This window comes from Somniosus microcephalus, unplaced genomic scaffold, assembly GCF_052327205.1.
Source record: "Somniosus microcephalus isolate GS21.2 unplaced genomic scaffold, FLI_Smic_1.0 unresolved_chr7, whole genome shotgun sequence".
Classification (NCBI taxonomy): domain Eukaryota; kingdom Metazoa; phylum Chordata; class Chondrichthyes; order Squaliformes; family Somniosidae; genus Somniosus; species Somniosus microcephalus.
In genome coordinates, this window is record NW_028225185.1 from 10706550 (window position 1) to 10730351 (window position 23802).

Consider the following 23802-nt stretch of genomic DNA (forward strand, 5'->3'; position numbering starts at 1 on the left):
GAGAGAAAGGAGAGAGAGAGAGAGAGAAAGGAGAGAGCGAGAGGAGAGAGAAAGGAGAGAGAGAAAGGAGAGAGAGAGAGAGAGAGAGAGGAGAGAGCGAGAGAAAGGAGAGAGGGAGAGAGAGAGAGAAAGGAGAGAAAGGAGAGAGCGAGAGAAAGGAGAGAGCGAGAGAAAGGAGAGAGCGAGAGAAAGGAGAGAGAGAAAGGAGAGAACGAGAGAGAGGAGAGTGAGAGAGAAAGGAGAGAGAGAGAGAGAGAGAAAGGAGAGAGCGAGAGAAAGGAGAGAGCGAGAGAAAGGAGAGAGCGAGAGAAAGGAGAGAGAGAGAGAGAGAGAAAGGAGAGAGAGAGAGAGAGAAAGGAGAGAGAGAAAGGAGAGAGCGAGAGAAAGGAGAGTGAGAGAGAAAGGAGAGAGCGAGAAAGGAGAGAGAGAAAGGAGAGAGCGAGAGAAAGGAGAGAGCGAGAGAAAGAGAGAGAAAGGAGAGAGAGAGAGAAAGGAGAGAGAGAGAGAAAGGAGAGAACGAGAGAGAGGAGAGAGCGAGAGAGAAAGGAGAGAGAGAGAAAGGAGAGAGAGAGAAAGGAGAGAGAGAGAAAGGAGAGAGAGAGAAAGGAGAGAGCGAGAGAAAGGAGAGAGCGAGAGAAAGGAGAGAGAAAGGAGAGAAAGGAGAGAGAGAGAAAGGAGAGAGAGAAAGGAGAGAGAGAGAGAGAAAGGAGAGAGAGAGAGAGAAAGGAGAGAGAGAAAGGAGAGAGAGAAAGGAGAGAGAGAGAGAAAGGAGAGAGAGAGAGAAAGGAGAGAGCGAGAGAAAGGAGAGAGCGAGAGAAAGGAGAGAGCGAGAGAAAGGAGAGAGAGAAAGGAGAGAACGAGAGAGAAAGGAGAGAGAGAGAGAGAGAAAGGAGAGAGCGAGAGAAAGGAGAGAGCGAGAGAAAGGAGAGAGCGAGAGAAAGGAGAGAGAGAGAGAAAGGAGAGAGAGAGAGAAAGGAGAGAGAGAGAGAGAGAGAAAGGAGAGAGAGAGAGAGAGAAAGGAGAGAGAGAAAGGAGAGAGCGAGAGAAAGGAGAGTGAGAGAGAAAGGAGAGAGCGAGAAAGGAGAGAGAGAAAGGAGAGAGCGAGAGAAAGGAGAGAGCGAGAGAAAGAGAGAGAAAGGAGAGAGAGAGAGAAAGGAGAGAGAGAGAGAAAGGAGAGAACGAGAGAGAGGAGAGAGCGAGAGAGAAAGGAGAGAGAGAGAAAGGAGAGAGAGAGAAAGGAGAGAGAGAGAAAGGAGAGAGAGAGAAAGGAGAGAGCGAGAGAAAGGAGAGAGCGAGAGAAAGGAGAGAGAAAGGAGAGAGAGAAAGGAGAGAGAGAGAAAGGAGAGAGAGAAAGGAGAGAGAGAGAGAGAAAGGAGAGAGAGAGAGAGAAAGGAGAGAGAGAAAGGAGAGAGAGAAAGGAGAGAGAGAGAGAAAGGAGAGAGAGAGAGAAAGGAGAGAGAGAGAGAAAGGAGAGAGAGAGAGAAAGGAGAGAGAGAGAGAGAAAGGAGAGAGAGAGAGAAAGGAGAGAGAGAGAGAGAGAGAGAAAGGAGAGAGAGAGAGAAAGGAGAGAGAGAGAGAGAGAGAAAGGAGAGAGAGAGAGAGAGAAAGGAGAGAGAGAAAGGAGCGAGAGAAAGGAGCGAGCGAGAGAGAAAGGAGAGAGAGAAAGAGAGAGAAAGGAGAGCGAGAGAAAGGAGAGAGAGAGAGAGAAAGGAGAGAGAGAGAGAAAGGAGAGAGAGAGAGAAAGGAGAGAGAGAGAGAAAGGAGAGAGAGAGAGAAAGGAGAGAGAGAGAGAAAGGAGAGAGAGAGAGAAAGGAGAGAGAGAGAGAAAGGAGAGAGAGAGAAAGGAGAGAGCGAGAGAAAGGAGAGAGCGAGAGAAAGGAGAGAGCGAGAGAAAGGAGAGAGCGAGAGAAAGGAGAGAGCGAGAGAAAGGAGAGAGAGAGAGAGAAAGGAGAGAGAGAGAGAAAGGAGAGAGCGAGAGAAAGGAGAGAGCGAGAGAAAGGAGAGAGCGAGAGAAAGGAGAGAGAGAGAGAAAGGAGAGAGAGAGAGAGAGAAGAAAGGAGAGAGCGAGAGAAAGGAGAGAGAGAGAGAGAAAGGAGAGAGAAAGGAGAGAGCGAGAGAAAGGAGAGAGCGAGAGAAAGGAGAGAGAGAGAGAAAGGAGAGAGAGAGAAAGGAGAGAGAGAGAAAGGAGAGAGAGAGAGAAGAGAGAGAGAAAGGAGAGAGAGAGAGAAAGGAGAGAGAGAGAGAGAGAGAGAGAAAGGAGAGAGAGAGAGAGAGAGAGAAAGGAGAGAGAGAGAGAAAGGAGAGAGAGAGAGCGAGAGAAAGGAGAGAGAGAGCGAGAGAAAGGAGAGAGCGAGAGAGAAAGGAGAGAGCGAGAGAGAAAGGAGAGAGCGAGAGAGAAAGGAGAGAGAGAGAGAGAGAAAGGAGAGAGAGAAAGGAGAGAGAGAGAGAGAGAAAGGAGAGAGAGAGAGAGAAAGGAGAGAGAGAGAAAGGAGAGAGAGAGAAAGGAGAGAGAGAGAAAGGAGAGAGAGAGAAAGGAGAGAGAGAGAAAGGAGAGAGAGAGAAAGGAGAGAGAGAGAAAGGAGAGCGCGCGCGCGAGAAAGGAGAGCGCGCGCGCGAGAAAGGAGAGCGCGCGCGCGAGAAAGGAGAGCGCGCGCGCGAGAAAGGAGAGCGCGCGCGCGAGAAAGGAGAGCGCGCGCGCGAGAAAGGAGAGCGCGCGCGCGAGAAAGGAGAGCGCGCGCGCGAGAAAGGAGAGCGCGCGCGCGAGAAAGGAGAGCGCGCGCGCGAGAAAGGAGAGCGCGCGCGCGAGAAAGGAGAGCGCGCGCGAAAGGAGAGCGCGCGCGAGAAAGGAGAGAGCGCGCGAGAAAGGAGAGAGCGCGCGAGAAAGGAGAGAGCGCGCGAGAAAGGAGAGAGCGCGCGAGAAAGGAGAGAGCGCGCGAGAAAGGAGAGAGCGCGCGAGAAAGGAGAGAGCGCGCGAGAAAGGAGAGAGCGCGCGAGAAAGGAGAGAGCGCGCGAGAAAGGAGAGAGCGCGCGAGAAAGGAGAGAGCGCGCGAGAAAGGAGAGAGCGCGCGAGAAAGGAGAGAGCGCGCGAGAAAGGAGAGAGCGCGCGAGAAAGGAGAGAGCGCGCGAGAAAGGAGAGAGCGCGCGAGAAAGGAGAGAGCGCGCGAGAAAGGAGAGAGCGCGCGAGAAAGGAGAGAGCGCGCGAGAAAGGAGAGAGCGCGCGAGAAAGGAGAGAGCGCGCGAGAAAGGAGAGAGCGCGAGAAAGGAGAGAGCGAGAGAGAAAGGAGAGAGCGAGAGAGAAAGGAGAGAGCGAGAGAGAAAGGAGAGAGCGCGAGAGAAAGAAAGGAGAGAGAGAGCAAGCAATAGGAGAGAGAAAGAGAGAAAGAAAGCGAAAGAGAGAAAGAAAAAATAAAGAGAAGGGAAAATAGAGAGAGTAAAAATAGGCAAAGCTCTTCCTACCATTGCTCCTCTGTAGTACGCAGTTGTGATAGTTTTAAATCGTTCCTGTCCAGCTGTATCCCTGAAAATGAAGACAAGAAAAAGGGAATCACTACCTGTGCAGGAGAATGTAGCCTCAAGGATTGAGATCACAGAGCTCTGGCAAGCAAGGTCACTGCACCGGCCTCCCAGCCAGACGGCCGAGGGGCTGTCGGGGGCCAGATCTCCCGGTCACTTTAATCTGTGCGTCGACGTTTTTGTTGCTCCCGCCTGTCCTCGCTCCGAGATCTCCGCGCTCCTCCGATTCTGGCCTCTCGCGCATCCACCATTGGCGGCCGTGCCTTCAGCCGCCCGGGCCCGGAGCTCTGGAATTCCCTCCCTAAACCTCTCTGCACCTCTCTCCTCCTTTAAGGGCACTGTTGCACCAGCGGGCGGACCTCCCTTTAAATCATTTCAAGGATTAGAGGGGCGATTCAGCACGATATCCCCTCTCCTTTGAATGTCAATATTGGATGTCGTAAAAGGAATGCATTGCTTGCCTTGGTGAGGCCACACCTTGAGTATTGTGTGCAGTTTTGGTCGCCTTATGAGGAAGGATGTTCTTGCCATGGAGGGAGTGCAGCGCAGATTCACCAGGCTGATACCTGGGATGGCAGGAATGACGTGTGAGGACGTATGAGGAGCAGGCTCGAGGGGCCGAATGGCCTACTCCTGCTCCTATCTTCTATGTTTCTATGTTTTTCCTGAGAGGTAAAGTGCTTGTGTTATAAATCTCATCATCGAGAAACTACCTATGAAATAACACTGGACGGCCAGCTGGTGGCGCCGTCCAAGGAGTATAAATACTCGGGCGTGGGCCCAGCTTGCTCAGGGACATTTTGTAAGACAAGGAACTAGTGAAACACAACTAGACCTCCATGTTCTGAAACACGTTGATTAAAGCCTTGCTTTATGCTGAAACCAAGTGCGTAGTGAGTTTTATTACGTCAGCTTGTGTAAGGGAATAAGTGTTAGTAATGGCGCCACCCATGTGTGGTTTAGTTTTAGGGTAATAAACACGGGGAGCAGGGATCCATTAGCTACAGATCGCAGTTGGTGAAGGCTTTACTTTAAAGATGCTGGAAAATGTTGCGCCAGGAAGTCTCGGGCAGGGGAAGTGGTTCTGAGGTAAACATCTGCAAACTGTTTACACGAATGTTCTGTTTTCAAAAGGCTTTGGGAATAGCTACGTCCTACGGGCTTATCTGTGGCATTTTCCTTTGGCGTGGTCAGAATGTGGTGTGTAAAGGAGCGCGGTTTTCAACAGTTCCGAGAGGGCTCAGAAGATAGAACTTGGAACCGAATATCCACTCTCTGTATACAGTTAAAGGCCGATCACTTTTTACTGTGCATCAATAAAGCCTACTCCGTGTACTCCGCCATCGAGCGTCTCGTGCTTACTCGAGGCGTGGGCCGCGATCTTGCCGGCCCTGGCAAGGCGGGTCTGCTGGGAATGACGTATGAGGAAAGATTGGGTCGATTGGGCTTATACTCGCTGGAGTTTAGAAGAATGAGAGGGGATCTCATTGAAACTTATAAAATTCTGTCAGGCCTGGACAGACTAGATGCAGGAAGGATGTTCCCGATGGTCGGGGGAGTCCAGAACCAGGGGTCACAGTCTAAGGATAAGGGGTAAGCCATTTAGGACTGAGATGAGGAGGAATTTCTTCACCCAGAGAGTGGTGAACCTGTGGCATTCTCTACCACAGAAGGCAGTGGAGGCCAATTCATTAAATATATTCAAGAAGGAGTTGGATATATTTCTTAAGGCTAAAGGGATTAAGGGATATGGGGAGAAGGCAGGGACAGGGTACTGAATTTGGATGATCAGCCATGATCTCATTAAATGGCGGAGCAGGCTCGAGGGGCCGAATGGCCGACTCCTGCTCCTATGTTTCTATGAAAATGGCAGAACCTGGGGGCGGGTGCCCATCCCGCCTCCGTGCCATCTTCCCGGGAGGCGGGTAGCCGACCCACGCCGGGTCCCGTCTCCTTTGGAGGCGGGAAGGGGATTATAGCCACTTATCTGCCTGTTAACAGGTCGTTAACAGGCAGATAAGAGGATTATCCCCATTTTACCCACACAAGTGCGAACTTCCCGAAGGCTGCGAACCCCGCCAGGGTCACCGAGGCGAGGCGGGGGTCGGAGGGGTGCAAAAGTGCGCTGTGAAGCTATGTGATGGGTGCAAGTGTGGAGAGGTAAGTAAGTGAGGTAAGTGGAAAGTGTTAGAAAAAGTTTCCTTACCTTTGTTTCTTCCTGCAGGCTTCACTCGTTGGGGATGCGGAGAGTCTCGGACCTCCGCGGCAGAGATGACAGATGGCCGCTGCATTCTCCAATGCAACACCCATCTAATTTCTGCTCACAAGAGGTTTGATGAGGTCTTGAATTCAAGAACTCATCAAACTACAGTGAATGTCAGCATTTGACAGCTTCACAGAGCCGTCAAACGATGACAATTCATCTGTCAAAAATTTTTGACAGATGAAACGTCATACGCTGACGTTCTCTGTAACCGGCTTCCCCTTAATTGGCCTGCTATGCCCGCTGGGCGGGCTTAACACGGTCAATCAAGGGAAAGTAGCGTGGGGTTGGCCAGAAGTCGATGGAGGCGGGACTAAAACCCGACAAGTGGGAGTCCCGCCTCCAAACGCTTCCCCATTGGAAAAATCCAGCCCCGAGGTTCTGAATCAGAGGAGAAAGGGGGTTGACTGCCAACGGTCAAGAGCTGTGTGCTGTGACGATTCAACACTCACCAGACCTGCAACTTGATTTTCTTCCCGTCGACATCTACAGTTTTGATCTTAAAGTCGATACCTGAGGAGACGAGGAGAGATGTTAAATCATTGGCTAAAGAAGGGAGAACAAAGTGCCCAGAAGGTCTGGGAATCAGGAAGAAGAACAACAATGCTGGAAAAACACAGCAGATCACGGTCAGTATCTGGGGAGGGAAGAAACAAGTGAACATTTCAGTTAAGGATCCCCTCCCCAGAGTTAGAACTGGGAGGCAAACAAGCCCCTTAACAGTTTCTACATTACAACATTGGCTACACTTCAAAAAGCATTTCATTGGCTTTGGGATATCCTGAGAGGCACATGGACTCCAACCCCCTTGCAATGTATAAGAGTAAGGAAGTCTTGGCTACAATTGTACAGGGCTTTGGTGAGACCACACCTGGAGTACTGTGCAGTGTTTTGGTCTCCTTATCTAAGGATATACTTGCCTTGGAGGCGGTGCAACGAAGCTTCACCAGCTTGATTCTTGGGATGAGAGGGTTGTCCTATGAGGAGAGATTGAGCCGATACTCTCTAGAGTTTAGAAGAATGAGAGGTGATCTCATTGAAACGTATAAGATTCTGAGGGGGATTGACAGGGTAGATGCTGAGAGGTTGTTTCCCCCCTGGCTGGAGAGTCTAGAACCAGGGGTCACAGTCTCAGGATAAGGGGTCGGCCATTTAGGACTGAGATGAGGAGGAATTTCTTCACTCAGAGGGTGGTGAATCTTTGGAATTCTCTACCCCAGAGGGCTGCAGATACTCAGTCATTGACGATATTCGCCTTTGTAGTGAGAGGATTCGAGTACAGATACAAGGATGTCTTGCTGCAGTTGTACAGGGCCTTGGTGAGACCACACCTTGAGTATTGTGTGCAGTTTTGGTCGCCTTATCTGAGGAAGGATGTTCTTGCCATGGAGGGAGTGCAGCGAAGATTCACCAGGCTGATACCTGGGATGGCAGGAATGACGTATGAGGAGAGATTGGGTCGATTGGGCTTGTACTCGCTGGAGTTTAGAAGAATGAGAGGGGATCTCATTGAAACTTATAAAATTCTAACAGGACTAGACAGACTAGATACAGGAAGGACGTTCCCGATGGCCGGGAGACATATTTTTGGACTCTCGGGGAATCATGGGATATGAGGATCGGGCAGGAAAGTGGAGTTGAGGTCGAAGATCAGCCGTGATCTTATTGAATGGCGGAGCAGGCTCGAGGGGGCCACGTGACCTACTCCTGCTTCTTATATTCGTAAATACAAGTCCTTTATTTCATTTACTCCCCTGAAGTGACCGACTCTGGCTGGGGTAATGTTCCACGGGCAGAACCCTCCCAGGAGCTGGCCCACGCGACTATTCTTCACGCACCGCCCCCAGGCAGCGAGTGCGGGCAAGATATCCGACCGTGGGTGGGGAAGGGGTAGTGCGTCGTAGCCGGGTCCCCACCGGACATCCCCACGCACTTGCGAGCAGGAGTCACTGGACATCAATCGGGTGCGGAAGCCCTGGTTGTTTTTATAACTCTCTCTAATCCAGTCTTTATTTTTTTTTAAACTACACAATGAGTTGGTCTAAATAGGCAAGTGGGTGGAACAATGGCAGATGAAACTTAATACAAAAACAACAACTTATATTTAGATAGCACCTTTAACGTAGCAAAACGTCCCAAAACGCTTCACAGGAGTATTTATAAGACAACAATCTGACACCGAGCCACATAAGGAGAAATTAGGGCAGATGACCAATAGCCTGGTCAAAGAGGTCATAGAAACACAGAAGATAGGAGCAGGAGTAGGCCATTCGGCCCCTCGAGCCTGCTCCGCTATTCAATGAGATCATGGCTGATCATCCAAATTCAGTACCCTGTCCCTGCTTTCTCCCCATATCCCTTGATCCCTTTAGCCTTAAGAAATATATCTAACTCCTTCTTGAATATATTTAAATAAGTTGGCTTCAACTGCCTTCTGTGGTAGAGAATTCCACAGGTTCACTACTCTCTGGGTGAAGAAATTCCTCCTCATCTCAGTCCTAAATGGCCTACCCCTTATCCTTAGACTGTGACCCCTGGTTCTGGACTCCCCCGCCATCGAGAACATTCTTCCTGCATCTAGTCTGTCCAGTCCGGTTAGAATTTTATAAGTTTCAATGAGATCCCCTCTCATTCTTCTAAACTCCAGCGAATATAAGCCCAATCGACCCAATCTCTCCTCATACGTCATTCCTGCCATCCCAGGTATCAGCCTGGTGAATCTTCGCTGCACTCCCTCCATGGCCAGAACATCCTTCCTCAGATAAGGCGACCAAAACTGCACACAATGCTCAAGGTGTGGTCTCACCAAGGCCCTGTACAACTACAGCAAGACATCCTTGCTCCTGTACTCAAACCCTCTCGCTATGAAGGCCAACATACCATTTGCCTTCTTAACCGCCTGCTGCACCTGCATGCTTACCTTCAGCGACTGGTGCACAAGGATACCCAGGTCTCCTAATCTATTGCCATTCAGATAATAATCTGCCTTCCTGTTTTTGTCACCAAAGTGGATAACCTCGCATTTATCCACATTATACAGCATCTGCCATGTGCCATTTTAAGGAGCGTCTTTAAAAGGAGGAGAGGCGGAGAGGTTTAGGGAGGGAATTCCAGAGCTTAGGGCTCAGGTAGCAGAAGGCACGGCCACTAAAGGTGGAGCGATTAAAATCAGAGATGCTCAAGAGGGCAGAATTAGAGGAGCGCAGATATCTCGGGGGGGTTAGAGGAGATTACAGAGATAGGGAGGGGGCGAGGCCATGGAGGGGATTTGAAAACAAGGATGAGAATTTTGAAATCGAGGCGTTGCTTAACCGGGAGCCAATGTAGATCAGCGAGCACAGGGGGTGATGGGCGAATGGGACTTGGTGCGAGTTAGGACACGGGCAGCCGAGTTTTGGATGACCTCAAGTTTACGTAGGGTAGAACGTGGGAGCAATCTAAAGGTAACATGGACAACACATGCACAGAAGAATGGGGCATAGCCTTAAAATTAGAGCCAGGCCGTTCAGGGGTGATGTCAGGAAGCACTTCTTCACACAAAGGGGAGTGGAAATAAATCTGCAACTCTCGCACCCAAAAAAGCTGTTGAGGCTGGGGGTCAACTGAAAATTACAAAACTGAGATTGATAGATTTTTGTTGGGTAAGGGAACTACTAGGCACTTGGGCGAAGCGTTAAACAAAGCTTTAATCAACTGTTTTACAACATGGCGGTCTAGTTGTGTCCTTCACTAGTTCCCGTTAAGAATGTCCTGCGCAAGCTGGGCCCGTGCCCGAGTATTTATACTCTCCCTGGACAGTGCCACCCGCAGGCCGCTCAGTATTATTTCATAACTCTTTCTTTCATGAATGACTGATTCATGTCAAAGGGTATTAAGGGTTACGGAACCAAGGCGGGTAAATGGAGTTAAGATACAGATCAGTCACCGTCTAATTGAATGGCGGAACAGACTCGAGGGGCTGAATGGCGGCCTCCTCCTGTTTCTATAAATGGTGTTGAGATAGCAGAGGATGAGGTTGAAGGAGACCATTACAACAGTGACTACACTTCAAAACAAGTACTTCAATGGCTGTAAAGCGCTTTGGGACGTCCCGAGGTCGTGCAAGGTGCTACGGAAATGCAGGTTTTGCGCCTCTCTATTGTCCTTATTCCCCTTGAGGGTGTTGTTCCGTCGCTCGGTGTTTAAACATCCTGGTTCCTAGGAACTCCCGATCAAAGTACAGCAAGGCAGCCTGTTCCAATAATTGGTGTTTACTCAAGGCACTCTGTCATCTCGGACAGACTCTGTACATCATGGACAGGTTGGGTGATTGGGCAGAAACATGGCAAATGCACTATAACGTGGATAAATGCGAGGTTATCCACTTTGGTGGCAAAAACAGGAAGGCAGATTATTATTTGAATGGCAATAGATTGGGAGAAGGGGAAGTGCAACGAGACCTGGGTGTCCTTGTGCACCAGTCGCTGAAGGTAAGCATGCAGGTGCAGCAGGCGGTTAAGAAGGCAAATGGTATGTTGGCCTTCGTAGCAAGAGGGTTCGAGTACAGCAACAAGGATGTCTTGCTACAGTTGTACAGGGCCTTGGTGAGGCCGCACCTTGAGTATTGTGTGCAGTTTTGGTCGCCTTACCTGAGGAAGGACGTTCTTGCCATGGAGGGAGTGCAGCGAAGGTTCACCAGGCTGATACCTGGGATGGCAGGGATGACGTACGAGGAGAGATTGGGTCGATTGGGCTTATACTCACTGGAGTTTAGAAGATTGAGAGGGGATCTCATCGAAACCTATAAAATTCTGTCAGGTCTGGACAGACTAGATGCAGGAAGGATGTTTCTGATGGCGGGGGAGTCCAGAACCAGGGGTCATAGTCTAAGGATAAGGGGTAAGCCATTTAGGACAGAAATGAGGAGGAATTTCTTCACCCAGAGAGTGGTGAACCTGTGGAATTCTCTGCCACAGAGGGCGGTGGAGGCCAGTTCATTAAATATATTCAAGAAAGAATTGGATATATTTCTTGAGGCTAAAGGGATCAAGGGACATGGGGAGAAGGCAGGGACAGGGTACTGAATTTGGATGATCAGCCATGATCTCATTGAATGGCGGAGCAGGCTCGAAGGGCCGAATGGACTACTCCTGCTCCTATCTTCTATGTTTCTATGTTGTCTTGTTGTGGAGTATTTTAAACCAACACTCGACACAAGGTTTTCAGATGGATAGTCAAGTTGTCTTTATTACACCGGTGGGGAAGACAGTCTGCTCTGTCTTAGCCAGACTTCTCTCCAATGATAAAGTTTAAGCAGTCTTTTATACAAAATGTTGGTACATAATTAGCCTCGTGCACGATCCATCTTAACACTTTGATTGGGTTTCGCCCCGTGTGCACATTCACTGATTGGTTGCCTATGCCGCACGTTACATTAAGGTACCGCCTTTATTACCGGAAAAGTATATGTCCATAATCACCGCAAGCTGCTGTTGCACCTATGACCTTTGTTCATGCCAGATGGGGGTCTCACCAACATTGTACGTCTGACTCATTGTCCTGCTTTCCTGCCCTCTCGAAGCCTTTTTACTTCCCACGCATTGTTTTGCTTTCCTACCAGAGCAGAACTTACATCCTCTAGGCCTCTTACGGTTCCACGTTTTGGCTATTTGCAATTGTCTCCCAGTTACACAGCTTGCCGTCGTCAATCATTCTAACGCTACTGCAAAAATCAACATGTCATTCTTAGGTTAGCTCAACTGCCAGTTCAGCAACTTAGAAAAAGCTTACTACTGCAAAAGCCTATTAGATTGTTTTCTTTCTTACAGCATTCAGTGAAACTGCCAGCGATGTCAGCTTAACTCTTTCCCCACTGCACGTATCAATCTGATGGTGCAGGAAATGGGCCTTATCATCTTTCAAGTCAACGCATCAAAGCGCTTTACACAGGACGGTTTACTCTGTGCGACGACAGGCGTTATCTGCTTAAATGCGGCAACCATTTTGTACACGAGGCCCCACCATGAGATGAATCTAATAATTAACCTCTCCATTCAGGGGACCATGTTAGAATCAGAGAATGGTAACAGCACAGAAGGAGGCCATTCGGCCCATCAAGCCCGTGCCGGCTCTCTGCAAGAGCACCTCAGCTAGTCCCACTCCCTCTGCCCTTTCCCCGTAGCCCTGCAAATGCTTTTCCTTCCGGTTCTTATCCAACTCCCTTTTGAAAGCCACGATTGAGTCTGCCTCCACCGCCCTTTCAGGCAGTGCATTCCAGATCCTAACCACTCGCTGCGTAAAAAAGTTTTTCCTCACGTCACTTCTGGTTCTTCTGCCAATCGCCTTAAATCTGTGTCCTCTGGTTCTCGACCCTTCCGCCAATGGGGACAGTTTCTCTCCATCTACTCTGTCCAGATCCCTCATGATTTTGAACACCTCGATCAAATCTCCTCTCAATCTTCTCTGCTCTAAGGGGAACAACCCCAGCTTCTCCAGTCTCTCCACGTAACTGAAGTCCCTCATCCCTGGAATCGTTCTCATGAATCTTTTCTGCACCCTCCCTAAGGCCTTCCCATCCTTCCTAAAGTGCGCTGCCCAGAATTGGACACAATACTCCAGTTCGAGGCCGAACCAGTGTTTTATAAAGATGTATCATAACTTCCTTGCTTTTGTACTCTATGGGCTGGATTTTGTCAATGGGGACGTGATGGAGGCGGGACTCCCACTTGTTGGGTTGTAGTCCCGCCTCCATCGACTTGTGGCCAACCCACGCTATTTTCACTTGATTGACCTTGTTAAGCCCGCCCAGCGGGCTTAGCAGGCCAATTAAGGGAAAGCCAGTTACAGGTGACGTCAGCGAGTGCCGTTTCATCTGTCAAGAGCTTTTGACAGATGAAATGTCATCGTTTGACAGCTCTGTGAAGCTGTCAATCACTGACAATCTGTCTTCTAAGTTGTGTCTTTACTCAAGGCTCAATTAGAAAGCCTTCCTGACCAGAAAGCAGTAGGCTGCAGCTTTTGACAGTTCAGCGGCCATTCTGCTTTCTGTGCCGGTGAGCTCTGGGACTCCCGAGACCTGAAGGGAGGAAGCCTGCAGGAGAAAGTAAAGGTAAGTAAAACTTATTAAAACACTTTACACACACCTCACACACTTACCTCTGCACGCATGCACCCATTACTCACCTGCACACCGGACATCCCGGCCCCTCCGACCCTCGCAGACCGACGGCCCGCCTCGCTGACCCTGGCGAGGTTCGGAGCCGTCGGGAAGCCCACACTTCAGGGCTCAAAATAGGGATTAGCCAAAAAACTGCCTGTAAAAAAACCTGTTAACAAGCAGTTAATTGGCATTAATCCCCGTCCCGGCGGGACCCGGCGCAGGTCGGCTACCCGCCTCCTGGCAAGATGGCACGGAGGCGGGTTGGACACCCGCCCCCCCAAATTCTGCCATTTTCCCGGCAGCCCCGCCTCCCCAGGGCTGGCAAAATCCAGCCCTAAGCCTCTATTCATGAAGCCCAGGATCCCGTATGCTTTTTTAACCGCTTTCTCAAACAGCCCTGCCACCTTCAACGATTTGTGCACACATACCCCCAGGTCTCTCTGTTCCTGCACCCCCCCCTTTAGGATTGTACCCTTTTAGTTTATATTGCCTCTCCTACACCAAACAAAAATATGATACATTAGGGGTGATATTAATGATCTGGACGAGGGAATTGGATGTAATATCTCCAAATTTGCAGACGACACAAAGCTGGGTGGGTGTGTGTGCTGTGAGGAGGATACCGAGAAACTCCAGTACAATTTGGACAGGTTGGGTGATTGGGCAGAAACATGGCAAATGCACTATAATGTGGATAAATGCGAGGTAATCCACTTTGGTGGCAAAAACAGGAAGGCAGATTATTATCTGAACGGCAATAGATTGGGAGAAGGGGAAGTGCAACGAGACCCGGGTGTCCTTGTGCACCAGTCGCTGAAGGTAAGCATCCAGGTGCAGCAGGCGGTTAAGAAGGCAAATGGTATGTTGGCCTTCGTAGCGAGAGGGTTCGAGTACAGGAACAAGGATGTCTTGCTGCAGTTGTGCAGGGCCTTGGTGAGACCACACCTTGAGTATTGTGTGCAGTTTTGGTCGCCTTATCTGAGGAAGGATGTTCTGGCCATGGAAGGAGTGCAGCGAAGATTCACCAGGCTGATACCTGGGATGGCAGGAATGACGTATGAGGAGAGATTGGGTCGATTGGGCTTGTACTCGCTGGAGTTTAGAAGAATGAGAGGGGATCTCATTGAAACTTATAAAATTCTAACAGGACTGGACAGACTAGATGCAGGAAGGATGTTCCCGATGGTCGGGGAGTCCAGAACCAGGGATCACAGTCTAAGGATAAGGGGTAAGCCATTTAGGACTGAGATGAGGAGGAATTTCTTCACCCAGAGAGTGGTGAACCTGTGGAATTCTCTACCACAGAAGGCAGTTGAGGCCAATTCATTAAATATATTCAAGAAGGAGTTGGATATATTTCTTAAGGCTAAAGGGATCAAAGGATATGGGGAGAAGGCAGGGACAGGGTACTGAATTTGGATGATCAGCCATGATCTCATTGAATGGCGGAGCAGGCTCGAGGGGCCGAATGGCCTACTCCTATCTTCTATGTTTTTATGAGGGGCCGAATGGCCTCCTCCTGTTCCCGCGTCAAAAAAGTGGCGGCATTTGTTAAAAAAAGGAATCAAGTCGAGCGGAGCTGCAGTCGGTATTTGAATATTTATTCTTCCTGAAGCTAACGGTTATAAGCAGCACGCGGCTGATTACCGGCCTCGGCGATAAAGACAGCGCCTCCGACTCCCCGAGTACTTCAGCCGCCTGGGCCCCTGAGCTCTGGAATTCCCTCCCTAAACCTCTCCGCCTCTCTCTCTCCTCCTTTAAGGCGCTCCTTAAAGCCAACCTCTTTGACCAAGCTTTTGGTCGCCTGCCTTCATTTATCATGATGTGGATCGGTGTCAAATTTGTTGTCTTACAATACTCCCGTGCAGCGCCTTGGGACGTTTTACTTCATTAAAGGATGCTATATAAATGCAGGCTGCTGCCGTCGTTCCACTGCACTGGGAGCGTCAGCCTGGAACTCGAACCCACGACCTTCTGACGCAAGGAGGCCACGGGGCTGCCCACCGAGCGACTGGCTAGGATCGGTGGGCCTGGGTTGGTGCGGAAGGAGCCGTACGTACTCTTTGGCAAGGGAGCGGGGTTTCGAGTTCTTCAGGCCCGGTCGTGTTTTGGGCGCACGCCTGGCTGTGCTTGCTCCAGCCCAGGAATGTCTGAGCAAATGCATCGCTTGCCCGATAACATCAGCTGCCTTCTGCCAAACAGGAAGTTCAACATCAGTTCCAGCCAGCGCAGATTCTCTTCCTCAGGGTCCACATTCTTAACGTGATTGAGCCCCCTCGTATGTGTCCTAATTTTTCCACCCCCCACCGAGTGAGCATTGGGCGCTTCCCCCGACTGGCTACCATCAGCTGGGACGGTGTAGACAAAGGGTCCAACCCTGGTCAGCTGTGGCTCACTGAGCAGCAGCCTAGCCTCCGAGTCAGAAGGCCGTAGGTTCGGGTCCCACTCCAGAGGGCAGTCGGACATGCCGTCGTTCGGATGAGACGTTAAACCGAGGCCCCGTCTGCCCCCCTCAGGTGGATGTAAAAGATCCCACGGCCACTATTGGAAGAAGAGCAGGGGGAGTTCTCCCCGGTGTCCTGGGGCCAATATTTATCCCTCAACCAACATCACTAAAAAACAGATGATCTGGTCATTATCACATTGCTGTGCGCAAATGGGCTTGTCAAAGTAATAAAAGTACTGTACTGTAAAGCGCTTTTGAGATGTCCCGAGATAAAGAAACAAGGCTTTCAAGGTCCCAAACATTAGTACCGACAAGGAAAACCTGCCAGAGTTCAGTGGGTAAGCTTCTGAGTCAGATGGTTGTGAGTTCGGTCCCACTCCAGAACACAAAATCCAGGCTCACACTCCCAGTGCAGTACTGAGGGAGCGCCGCACTGTCGGAGGGGCGGTACTGAGGGAGCGCCGCACTGTCGGAGGGGCGGTACTGAGGGAGCGCCGCACTGTCGGAGGGGCGGGACTGAGGGAGCGCCGCACTGTCGGAGGGGCAGTACTGAGGGAGCGCCGCACTGTCGGAGGGGCAGTGCTGAGGGAGCGCCGCACTGTCGGAGGGGCGGTACTGAGGGAGCGCCGCACTGTCGGAGGGGCGGTACTGAGGGAGCGCCGCACTGTCGGAGGGGCGGTACTGAGGGAGCGCCGCACTGTCGGAGGGGCGGGACTGAGGGAGCGCCGCACTGTCGGAGGGGCAGTACTGAGGGAGCGCCGCACTGTCGGAGGGGCAGTGCTGAGGGAGCGCCGCACTGTCGGAGGGGCGGTACTGAGGGAGCGCCGCACTGTCGGAGGGGCGGTACTGAGGGAGCGCCCACTGTCGGAGGGGCAGTACTGAGGGAGCGCCGCACTGTCGGAGGGGCAATACTGAGGGAGTGCCGCACCGTCGGAGGGGCAGTGCTGAGGGAGCGTCGCACCGTCGGAGGGGCGGTACTGAGGGAGCGCCGCACTGTCGGAGGGGCGGTACTGAGGGAGCGCCCACTGTCGGAGAGGCAATACTGAGGGAGTGCCGCACCGTCGGAGGGGCAGTGCTGAGGGAGCGTCGCACCGTCGGAGGGGCGGTACTGAGGGAGCGCCGCACCGTCGGAGGGGCGGTGCTGAGGGAGCGTCGCACCGTCGGAAGGGCGGTGCTGAGGGAGTGCCGCACCGTCGGAGGGGCGGGACTGAGGGAGCGCCGCACCGTCGGAGGGGCGGTACTGAGGGAGCGTCGCACTGTCGGAGGGGCAGTACTGAGGGAGCGGCGCACTGTCGGAGGGGCAGTGCTGAGGGAGCGCCGCACTGTCGGAGGGGCGGTACTGAGGGAGCGCCGCACTGTCGGAGGGGCAGTACTGAGGGAGCGTCGCACCGTCGGAGGGGCGGTACTGAGGGAGCGCCGCACCGTCGGAGGGGCGGTGCTGAGGGAGCGTCGCACCGTCGGAAGGGCGGTGCTGAGGGAGTGCCGCACCGTCGGAGGGGCGGGACTGAGGGAGCGCCGCACCGTCGGAGGGGCGGTACTGAGGGAGCGCCGCACCGTCGGAGGGGCGGTACTGAGGGAGCGCTGCACCGTCGGAGGGGCAGTGCTGAGTGAGCGCCGCACCGTCGGAAGGGCAGTGCTGAGGGAGCGCCGCACTGTCGGAGGGACAGTACAGAAACAGGCCATTCGGCCCAACAGGTCCGTGCCGGTGTTTATTGTAGTGTATGTAACCGTTCCACCTTTAAGAGAACTATTTTAAGGGTTGCACTACTTTATCTTGGCTGCTGTATACTGTAATACCGGCGGTGACCACACCGGTATATAAGTGCTGTGTAAGGATTTATTGGGCAGTTCCGCCCTGACCTTCGACTAGTAAAGACCTGTTAAAATTTACTCTTGTGGTCTGTGTAATAATTCTCATTATAACACACAGACTTAACATTTATGCTCCACACCAGCCTCCTCCCATCCCTCTTCATCTCACCCCATCAACATATCCCTCTATTCCTTTCTCCCTCATGTGTTTATCTAGCTGCCCCTTAAATGCATCTATTCTATTCACCTCAACCGCTCCCTGTGGTAGCGAGTTCCACATTCTACGCTTTCCCGACAGGCAGTTCTCCTCCCCGTTCCAGTAACATCCTTTTTTGCACCCTCGCTGGTGCCTCTATATCCTTTTTATAATACGGAGACCAGAACTGTGCGCAGCACTCCAAGCGTGGTCTAACCAAGGTTCGATACCGGTTTAACATAACTTCTCCGCTTTAGAAACTATTTCCTCTGGTGGGTGGAGAGGGTGGAGTCCAGAACAAGGGGGGGGGGGGGCATAAACTTAAAATTAGAGCCAGGCCGTTCAGGGGTGATGTCGGGAAGCATTTCTTCACACAAAGGGTGGCGGAAATCTGGAACTCTCACCCCCGCAAAAGCTGCTGAGGTTGGGGGTCAATTGAAAATTTTGTAAACTTGGGAGATATTTTTTGTTGGGTAAGGGTATTGAGGGTTACGGACCCAAGGCGGGTAGGTGGAGTTAAGATACGGGATCAGCCGCGATCCGATTGAGTTGCGGGAGAGGCGCGAGGGGCTGAATGGCCTGCTCCTGTTCCTACCGTCCGCTACCTCTACCTGCTCATCCAGTCGATGCTCGCGGTGAACATTCCTCACACAGTGGACAACAGGAAGCGTTTCCTCACGGTGAGCGTGGCCAATAGCCCTGAATGGTTTCTCGGGGCCCGAAACCAGACACACTCTTCGGAATCATTCCGGAGTGGGAGAGTTCTGCCCGCTTCTCCGAAAGAGGAGTGAAAGATCAGACTCGCGTTTCTCCAGCGCCTTTCACCACCTCAGGACGTCCCAAAGTGCTTTACAGCCAACGAAGAACTTTTTTGAAGTGTGGTCACTTTTGTAATGTAGGAAACGCGGCAGCCAATTTATGCACAGCAAGCTCCCACAAACAGCAACAGTGATAATGACCAGATCATCGGTTTTCTGAGTGAGGCTGGTTAAATAAATATTTTCCCAGGACACCGGGGAGAACTCCCCCCTGCTCTTCTTCGAAATAGTGGCCGGGGGATATTTTACGTCCACCTGAGAGGGCAGACGGGGGCATCGGTTTAACGTCTCATCCGAAAGACGGCACCTCCGACAGTGCAGTGTTCCCTCAGTACCGCCCCTCCGACAGTGCGGCGCTCCCTCAGTACTGCCCCTCCGACAGTGCAGTGTTCCCTCAGTACTGCCCCTCCGACAGTGCAGTGTTCCCTCAGTACTGCCCCTCCGACAGTGCAGCGCTCCCTCATTTCCGCCCCTCCGACAGTGCGGCGCTCCCTCAGTACCGCCCCTCCGACAGTGCGGCGCTCCCTCAGTACCGCCCCTCCGACAGTGCGGCGCTCCCTCAGTACTGCCCCTCCGACAGTGCGGCGCTCCCTCATTTCCGCCCCTCCGACAGTGCGGCGCTCCCTCAGTACCGCCCCTCCGACAGTGCGGCGCTCCCTCAGTACCGCCCCTCCGACAGTGCGGCGCTCCCTCAGTCCTGCCCCTCCGACAGTGCGGCGCTCCCTCATTTCCGCCCCTCCGACAGTGCGGCGCTCCCTCAGTACCGCCCCTCCGACAGTGCGGCGCTCCCTCATTTCCGCCCCTCCGACAGTGCGGCGCTCCCTCAGTACCGCCCCTCCGACAGTGCGGCGCTCCCTCAGTACCGCCCCTCCGACAGTGCGGCGCTCCCTCAGTACCGCCCCTCCGACAGTGCGGCGCTCCCTCAGTCCTGGCACTGGGAGTGTCGGCCTGGAGTATGGGCTCTGGAGTGGGACTTGAACCCACAACCTTCTGACTCCGAGGCAAGAGAGCTGCCCCACTGAGCCACGGCTATTGGCCAGCTTGAGTGAGGAAAAGCTATTCATGTTTTAAATCAGGTTCCAGCTTTGGAGCTTCTCCGATGGGTCTGTGGATCAGCGCACCGTGTTCTGTTACACAGGACGGACCAGGTTTGACTCCCAGCCTGTGCCAAGCTATTGTTGGCAGTGTTGGAGCGGACACAATGAGCCTTAGTGCTGGAGGTGGGGAGGGTGAAATGAAAAACCAGCCAGGGTGCCAGCTCACGATCGCTACCCAGAGACAGCAGATTGGGTTGGGCTGCACTCCGATGCCGCCGCAGTCGAATAGCCGTCTTCGGACACTCACTGGGGTACAGTACAAGGCTCACCAAAGGAACGAAGAGGGAGGTTTCGTGGATTTTGTTTTCCTTACACACAGAGCACCGTACCAGAGATCAAAATCCGTACTTGCTTTTAAAGGGGTTCGAGATCAGACATGATCTAACTGAACAGCCTCCTCCTGTTCCTCATGTTCCAATGTCAAAGGCATGTGGATAAATATTTGTGAGGAAAAAGTTTAAAAGGAGGTATGGGGGGGATGAGGGCAGGGGAATGAGACCAAGTAGAAAGCTCTTTCAGAGAGCTAGCATAGAGGCGATGGACCGAACGGCCTCTTTCTGCGGTGGAAAATTGTATTATTCTTGGTGCAAAGCCACCTCTGGGTGAGGTACCAGATCGACAGCCAGTACCCATGGAACTGTACCCCAGGGTCACCACCTTCAGGAACTGTACCCCAGTGAGAGTCAGCACCTTCAGGAACTGTACCCCAGTGAGAGTCAGCACCTTCAGGAACTGTACCCCAGTGAGAGTCGGCACCTTCAGGAACTGTACCCCAGTGAGAGTCAACACCTTCAGGAACTGTACCCCAGTGAGAGTCGGCACCTTCAGGAACTGTACCCCAGTGAGAGTCACCACCTTCAGGAACTGTACCCCTGTGAGAGTCAGCACCTTCAGGAACTGTACCCCAGTGAGAGTCAGCACCTTCAGGACCTGTACCCCAGTGAGAGTCGGCACCTTCAGGAACTGTACCCCAGTGAGAGTCGGCACCTTCAGGAACTGTACCCCAGTGAGAGTCAGCACCTTCAGGAACTGTACCCCAGTGAGAGTCAACACCTTCAGGAACTGTACCCCAGTGAGAGTCACCACCTTCAGGAACTGTACCCCAGTGAGAGTCAGCACCTTCAGGAACTGTACCCCAGTGAGAGTCAGCACCTTCAGGACCTGTACCCCAGTGAGAGTCAGCACCTTCAGGAACTGTACCCCAGTGAGAGTCGGCACCTTCAGGAACTGTACCCCAGTGAGAGTCAGCACCTTCAGGAACTGTACCCCAGTGAGAGTCGGCACCTTCAGGAACTGTACCCCAGTGAGAGTCAGCACCTTCAGGAACTGTACCCCAGTGAGAGTCGGCACCTTCAGGAACTGTACCCCAGTGAGAGTCAGCACCTTCAGGAACTGTACCCCAGTGAGAGTCGGCACCTTCAGGAACTGTACCCCAGTGAGAGTCAGCACCTTCAGGAACTGTACCCCAGTGAGAGTCAGCACCTTCAGGAACTGTACCCCAGTGAGAGTCAGCACCTTCAGGAACTGTACCCCAGTGAGAGTCGGCACCTTCAGGAACTGTACCCCAGTGAGAGTCAGCACCTTCAGGAACTGTACCCCAGTGAGAGTCGGCACCTTCAGGAACTGTACCCCCGTGAGAGTCAGCACCTTCAGGAACTGTACCCCAGTGAGAGTCAGCACCTTCAGGAACTGTACTCCAGTGAGAGGAGGTGCCTTGGGGGGGCGGGGAGGAACAGTAGAGACACTGTTTTTAAAAAAAGGCTTCAGTGTTAACAGTGCCGCTTACTTTGCCTGACGACACATGGTAACTTGACAAAGCTAAGGCCACTTTCAGTTGCTGGAATTCCGATGACAGGGCACATACCAAGAGGCTGAGGCTGTGTGATGGAGACCCACCACTTCAGATGTGCAAGTATGTGAAATATGCCACTTTCCGAGCATTCTGCAACTCGCGGATCAACACTGGGTTGGGGGCCTGGGGTTCTGCAGGAGACCAGAAAGGTTTTATAAACCTCGTCCTGGTTTTCAAATCCCTCCGTGGCCCTCGCTCCCTCTCCCTATCTCTGTAACCTCCTCCAGCCCCACAACTCCTCCGCGATCTCTGCGCTCCTCCAATTCCGGCCTCTCGCGCATCCCCGGATTTCCATCGCTCCACCACTGGCGGCCGTGCCTTCAGCTGCCTGGGCCCTGAGCTCTGGAATTCCCTCCCTAAACCTCTCCGCCTCTCTCTCCTTCCTCCTTTAAGACGCTCCTTAAAACCTCCATCTTTGACCCAGCTTTTGGTCACCTGTCCGAATATCTCATGTGACTCGGAGTCAAATTTTGTCTGATAATCGCTCCTGTGAAACGCCGTGGGACGTTTTCACAGAAATCACAGAAACCTCACAGTGCAGATAGAGGCCATTTCGGCCCATCGAGCCTGCACCGACACATATCCCACCCGATCCCCGTAACCCCTACACCAACACATATCCCACCCTATCCCCGTAACCCCACGTATTTAATCCCCCTAACACTAAGGGTCAATTTTATCATAGCCAATCAACCTAACCCGCACATCTTTGGACTGTGGGAGGAAACCGGAGCACCCGGAGGAAACCCACGCAAACACGGGGAGAATGTGCAAACTCCACACAGACAGTCACCCGAGGCCGGATTCGAACCCGGGTCCCTGGCGCTGTGAGGCAACAGTGCTAACCACTATGCTTTTTTACTACGTGAAAGGCGCTATATAAATGCAAGTTGTTGCTGTTGTTGAATCCAGCAGTGCTGGTCACCAAATTCTCTCTGTGCTCGATTCCCTCTCCCTTGCCCTTGTACACTTCCCCCTGGAACCGATGTGTAAACTAACCTGTGAAACTGTTGGTACCACTTCCCACTTATAACACAGCAAGTCTGTACAGTAAATAGCTGAGTCATGGTGTTCAAAAAAAACTCCCTGGTTCAATCGCCGCTAAAGAGAGAACTCACAGGCATTTGATAAGGTGCCACATAAAAGGTTACTGCATAAGATCAGAGCTCACGGAATTGGGGGTAATATATTAGCAGGGATAGAGGATTGGCTAACTAACAGAAAGCAACGAGTCGGGATAAATGGGTCATTTTCCGGTTGGCAAACGGTAATTAGTGGGGTGCCACAGGGATCGGTGCTGGGGTCCCAACTATTTACAATCTACAGGAAACTTTTTTTTAATCCGGCACCGACTGATGCGCTATCAATTACTCATAAAAGACGGAGAGTTAGGAGAGTAACTAAAGGCTTTTATTAGCAAAGACCAGAGCATGCCTCTCGTGGTTGACTGGGTTCCAAGGCGGCAGGGGGCTGCAGGGCAATCACCTTTGTACCTGGGCCTGTGGGTGGAGCCAGGGGCGGAGCCAGCAGAGACATGCCTAGGTACAGTGTGCAACAACAACAGTGAACAACAATAACAGTGGTTTACCACACCGACGTGGTGCCGGTTCATCAACAATTCCAGATAACCGAGAGCTATCGTAAAAGATACGGAGCTGAGAGCTCCGTATAAAGCAACAAACCCTGTTGCTTAGCAACAGGTTCAGAACAATGGCCACAAGCTCCAAGCGTCTCTGTAGCTTAGCAACAGCTGCAGCCACACCCTTGCATAGCAACAGGTCGAGGAAGGCAAGTAATAAAACTTACCTGAACCTACTCCTGAATTTTGCCGGTTAACCGAGATTTCCGGTTATTTAGGTGCCGGTAAATCGAAAGTTTCCTGTACATTAATGACTTGGATGAGGGGACCGAGTGTAATGTAGCCAAGTTTGCGGATGATACAAAGACGGGTGGGAAAGCAAGTTGTGCGGAGGACTCAAAGAATCTGCAAAGGGATATAGACAGGCTAAGTGAGTGGGCAAACATTTGTCAGATGGAGTATAATGTGGGAAAGTGCGAGGTTATCCACTTTGGCAGGAAAAATAAAAAAGCAAACTATTATTTAAATGGAGAGAGATTACAAAATGTTACAGTTCAGAGGGACCTGGGGGTCCTTGTGCATGAAACACAAAAAGTTAGCATGCAGGTACAGCAAGTAATCAAAAAGGCAAATGGAATGTTGGCCTTTATTTCAAGGGAGTTGGAGTATAAAAGCAGGGAAGTCCTGCTACAACTGTACAGGGTATTGGTGAGACCACACCTGGAGTACTGCGTACAGTTTTGGTCTCCTTATTTAAGGAGGGATATACTTGCATTGGAGGCAGTTCAGAGACGATTCACACGGTTGATTCCCGAGATGAGGGGGTTGACTTATGAGGAAAGGTTGGGCCTATACTCATTGGAGTTTAGAAGAATGAGAGGTGATCTTATCGAAACAGAAGATACTGAGGGGGCTCGACAAGGTAGATGCAGAGAGGATGTTTCCCCTCGTGGGGAAATCTAGAACTCGGGGGCACAGTTTCAGAATAAAGGGTCGCCCTTTTAGAACTGAGATGAGGAGGAATTTCTTCTTTCAGAGGGTCGTAAATCTGTGGAATTCTCTGCCCCAGAGAGCCGTGGAGGCTGGGT

General features: G+C 52.0%; 1 protein-coding gene across 1 annotated transcript in view; it reads right to left on the bottom strand.

The window, feature by feature from the left end:
* The window catches only part of LOC147086522 (ras-related protein Rab-13-like), a 61528-nt gene that overhangs the window by 15074 nt on the left and 22652 nt on the right, over positions 1 to 23802 (bottom strand). Inside the window, exons 2-3 of the mRNA XM_085978632.1 lie at positions 6229 to 6289; positions 3457 to 3517 (exon numbers count right to left, since the gene is read on the bottom strand). Coding sequence (XP_085834758.1) covers positions 3457 to 3517; positions 6229 to 6289 — 122 coding nt within the window. The remainder of the gene's footprint in view (positions 1 to 3456; positions 3518 to 6228; positions 6290 to 23802) is intronic.